The 5,000-nt window shown below is 42.8% G+C and overlaps 1 protein-coding gene across 1 annotated transcript in view; it reads left to right on the top strand.

Moving 5' to 3' along the window:
- Positions 1–5,000, top strand: part of grk5l (G protein-coupled receptor kinase 5 like) — a 45,418-nt gene that overhangs the window by 23,711 nt on the left and 16,707 nt on the right. Inside the window, exons 2-3 of the mRNA XM_047823021.1 lie at positions 191–286; positions 504–616. Coding sequence (XP_047678977.1) covers positions 191–286; positions 504–616 — 209 coding nt within the window. The remainder of the gene's footprint in view (positions 1–190; positions 287–503; positions 617–5,000) is intronic.

The following is a 5,000-nucleotide window of genomic DNA, read 5'->3' as shown; positions in this document are numbered from 1 at the left end:
GACCAAACCCACCTGTGTTCTAGAAATAAACACACACGCACACATGCACACACACACACACACACACACCAGAATCTTTTTTTTTTTTTTTTTTTTTACAGCTTATTAACGAATGACCTAATTAGAAACAGTAATAATAGTGGCCTGCTTTTTAAAACATCTCGTCTCTTTCTTTCTCTTGCTGACGCAGGTGGAGGAGGAAAGCGGAAAGGGAGGAGTAAGAAATGGAGGGAGATCCTTCGCTTCCCCCACATCAGCCAGTGCACAGAGCTGAGCAGAACCATCGGTGCGGTAACACACTTCAGCTTCAGCGACATTACACACATTCCCTTCAGTTCTGCTACACACTTTTTACGCACGGTTGTCAGTGCTGCAGTAATGATACACACTACACATCGTAGGGCACTGAGCTGCTGATTAATGGAAAACTGTGTGTGTGTGTGTGTGTGTGTGTGTGTGTGTGTGTGTGTGTGTGTGTGTGTGTGTGTGTGTGTGTGTGTCAGAGAGGGATTACTTCAGCCTGTGTGAGAAGCAGCCCATAGGGAGACTGCTGTTTCGCCTCTACTGTGAGACCAGACCAGAGCTGCTGAGATGCATTCATCTGCTGGACGCCATGGTACACACACACACACACACACACACACACACACACACACACACACACACACACACAAAACACCCTCTGGCATAGATGATTCCACATAACATCCATTTCTATAAGCATTTGAAGTGACACACACAAAGTCCTCACAAAGCGACGTTACGTCTCCACCCCACGGAGGTCCTTCCTCAGAGTCAGAGCGAGGTTCGTCGCACTGGGAGCTGAAGACCTTTAGCTCTAAACTTAAGCTGAACTTTAAGGACTTAACTTGGGCAATAAACTACAGTCCAAATAAAAAGTTTAGCCTGAAGACCGATTCTCTAATAAAAGTACATCAGGTTTAAGCTTCATTTCTGTCTGAAAAACAAACTCTTTAAGTTCACTTCAAGTTCAGGTCAAGAGCTCTTCACCAGCTGCCTCCGTTAACCCTCTCCTTCTCGAAATACTTCAAAAACAGAACAAGAACGAACAGAAGAGTTCCAGATAAGATTTTAGTGGATGTTTGGATAAATCATGGCCATGTTTTATTTAGAAAAAAATAAGAACTTTGGTTAAATTAGCTGAGCTATAATGTTGTAGACCTCTAATATTCATTCATACATTCTTTCATCTTCTACCGCTTATCCGAACTTCTCGGGTCACGGGGATCCTGTGCCTATCTCAGGCGTCATCGGGTATCGAGGCAGGATACACCCTGGACGGAGTGCCAACCCATCACAGGGCACACACACACACACTCTCATTCACTCACACACACTCACACACTACGGACAATTTTCCAGAGATGCCAATCAACCTACCATGCATGTCTTTGGACCGGGGGAGGAAACCGGAGTACCAGGAGGAAACCCCCGAGGCACGGGGAGAACATGCAAACTCCACACACACAAGGTGGAGGTGGGAATCGAACCCCCGACCCTGGAGGTGTGAGGCGAACGTGCTAACCACTAAGCCACCGTGCCCCCAATCCCCCCCCCCACACCCGCCCCCCAGCTTTTACTTTTTATACAAAATATTTTATACAAATTGTCTTAAGGTAGCCAGCTAGTGTCTTGGTGTCTAAAATATGCTAGTAAGGTTCTAACTGTCAGTGTGTTTGCTAGCTAGCTCCTTAAAATACAGAGTTAGCTGCCTCAGTATTCCAGTAAAAGGTTCAATACTTATGTCATTTTACACCAACGATATTACAGACGACTAAATATTAGCAGCGGAACTTGGTCGGGGGTCTCAGGAGTCCGGAGGAGACCACCGTGGTCTTGTTCCTGGATATTTCTCAGACTCCCTTCCTCCCCACATGACTATCTCAGAGGGAGTCCCAAACACAGCAGCGGTCATGTGGTCAGGGTGAAAAGGGGACATTGTCTGCTCTGTCCACACACACACACACACACACACACACACACACACACACACACACACACACACACACACACATTACCCCCTCGATTCTCAGAAACCCCCTCAAACCTCAGTCTAGACCTGAAGACCAAATACAAACCAAGCTAACGTGTCTGGATCACTAAGACAAAGCCACCAGACGTGTGAGCTAACAGCTAGCTAATGTGCTAATGCGTTCCTTGTTCGTTTGACACTAAACATTATTACAAAGCTGAAATAATTTAATATTCTCCATATTCACAAACATTTCCTAAACGTTTGACTTGTCAGTATTCGACATCAGCAATTTAGTTATTAGTTTGTTTTTTATTTTAGTCAGACAGGTTTTTAGCATTTTATCAACAATTCTGAGGTAAAAGTCGTTCTGTTCAAGTCTGACTCGTTTTTATCGTCATCCTGATTTGTAACGCCGTGCTACAGCTACAAGGACACCGTAGCTAACAAATTTAATCTTATTTTATTTATGTTATGTTATACAATAACAGCGAGAACCTATATTTATGTGTCATGCTAATAATAATAATGCTAATTCAGTTACATTTATGTCTCTTGTTTTGAACTTTCCCCGATTTAGGTTTATAACCTTTAGTGGTTCAGTTAGCATCTAATTCTCAGTGTAATTACATTCTGTTTTAATTTAAACACATCTGAGGTAAAAGTTGAAGTTTTCTATAATTCTGAATCATCACTCTTCCTTTGCTTTGTTCTAAAGTAGCTAGCTGTAGCTACGAGGCTAAAGCAGATACTTATTAATGGAAATCCGAAAATATTTCAATTCTTGTGGTATTTTTTTTTTTAGGAAGTTTATTGGTTAAATGATTTGAACGATGTTTTGTGTCATTTTTTATTCGCGCCCTCTTTTTGCGTTCTACAAAAAAACTTAGCTAACTGTCATTAGCTAGTTTGTGCTCAGTTCCATGTTTCCCGGTTGCTTAGCAACAGTGTAACTTTAACTAGCTAAATGTTGTTTGGTTGTTGTTTTTTTTGTAAGAAGAATTTTGCGGATGTTTGATTTTTGTCTGAAATGTTCCTTTAACACGAGAGAATATTGTTAGCGTACGTTTAGCTCCTGTTTAGCTCGACTTTAGTGTCCCAGCACCCTGCCTTTATTACGTTTTTTACGTGTATTGTTTCTGGTTTTATTCTGGTGAAGTTAAACCTGGTTAGCAGGCTAGTTAAAAAGCCTAGCATAATATCGTAGGCGATTTGCTAACATGTAGCTTTTAGCTTTTTGGAATCATTGTTCATTTCGGGATTCCTGAAGATCCTTGTGATTTTTTCCCCTACTTTTGAGGGAAAAAGAGTGTGTGTATGCATGTGAGGCATGCATGTGTTCTGTAATTATGGTGTGTGTGTGTGTGTGTGTGTGTGTGTGTGTGTGTGTGTGTGTGTGTGTGTGTGTGTGTGTGTGTGTGTGTGTGTGAGGGTGTGTGTGTGTGTGTGGACACCATAAGGAATGAGCCTAGGGGGTTTCTGAGGCCCCTTCTGACGTCAGAGACTGGCAGGATCTCAACAGAGACAACGCTGGGTGTCTTCTCTCTCTCTCTCCCTCTCTCTCTCTCTCTCTCTCTCTCTCTCTCTCAGTGTGTGTGTGTGTGTGTGTGTGTGTGTGTGTGTGTGTGTGTGTGTGTGTCTATAAAATATACACAGGTCCAAAGAGGATCCTAAAAGCAGTTTATTCTGTGATTTATAGAAACTAAATAGACATAGAACTCTGTGAGGCCATTTCAAAGCTTTTGTGTTTAAGTGGAAGGAAAGAATGTGTGTGTGTGTGTGTGTGTGTGTGTGTGTGTGTGTGTGTGTGTGTGTGTGTGTGTGTGTGTGTGTCCAGTCAGCAATGAAGGATTAGTCTGATGTTATCTCCGTCTCTCTCTTACAGACACAGATAGATCCACTGGCTAACATTCCCTTTGTGCGTGTACGTGTGTGCGTGTACGTGTACGTGTGTGCGTGTGTGTGCGTGTGTGTGTGTGTGTGTGTGTGTGTGTGTGTGTGTGTGTGTGTGTGGTGACCTTTTACCATATGGAACACAAATCTTCCTGACTGTATATCCATCATGTGTTGATATAAAGTTGTAATATCAGAGTTATTGCTTTTTAATGATAGTTTATTAATCATGAGTTTTTTAAAACTCTGTTATTGTGTGTTATTCGCTGCGTTGGTGAGAACACGTGATGTGATTGGCTGTTACAGGGGGAGGGGCCACATGGACTGCTTAAGATAACAGAGTGGGCGGGGCTTCAAGGAGACATTAGATGGTGTGGGTATAAGGAGCGCTCCAGAAAGATATGGAAACGGAGAGATGATGACATCACCAGAGAATTTTTGGGCAGCGCAAGATGGAGAGAATGAAGGGGCAGGGCCCGGTGTCCGGCTGTAGAGGTTTAACTAGGCTCCTGAGAACTGTGTGGGCGGAGCTTACAAAAAAAGTTAATATGTAAATGGAGCTCCCTATTGGCCCATTCATGGCCATCTATACGTATGAGCTACTGCACGCTATCCAGAGCGACATAAAGTTACCATTAACGTGACAAGAGATCAGTGACGATCCGGTCAAATGCTTTCTGAAAGCCGATTGGCTGATGGTGGCCAGGTTATTTAAATATTCATAAAAGTTAAAGGTTATAAAATCAATCATGAGTGTGAGATTAAAAAAGGTGTAAATTTCAGGTTTATGACGTAAAACTTAATACACTTATTTTATATTTCATGAAAGCTTGTGGTATTTAAATATGATTACTTTTGACTTTTAAGTTCATTTTAAAGTGTGGCATTAGGAATGTGTGTGTGTGTGTGTGAGAGAGAGAGAGAGTCGTGGCGTTCTTTCCTTTCGTTTCCCCCTGCCCTTTTTTTTTTAGTCGAGTGTATGGTGTAGTGTTAAGCGGAACGGAAAACATTCCAGCTCTCCACACACACACACACGCTCCCGCTATGTAATGACGTGCGATGTGTGTGTGACGCTGCCGCCCCGTGCTGTGGCTCTCCAGGCCTCCGCAGAATC

This window comes from Tachysurus fulvidraco, chromosome 14 (genome assembly GCF_022655615.1).
Source record: "Tachysurus fulvidraco isolate hzauxx_2018 chromosome 14, HZAU_PFXX_2.0, whole genome shotgun sequence".
NCBI classification, from domain to species: Eukaryota; Metazoa; Chordata; class Actinopteri; order Siluriformes; family Bagridae; genus Tachysurus; species Tachysurus fulvidraco.
This window is presented reverse-complemented; position numbering and strand designations above follow the sequence as displayed.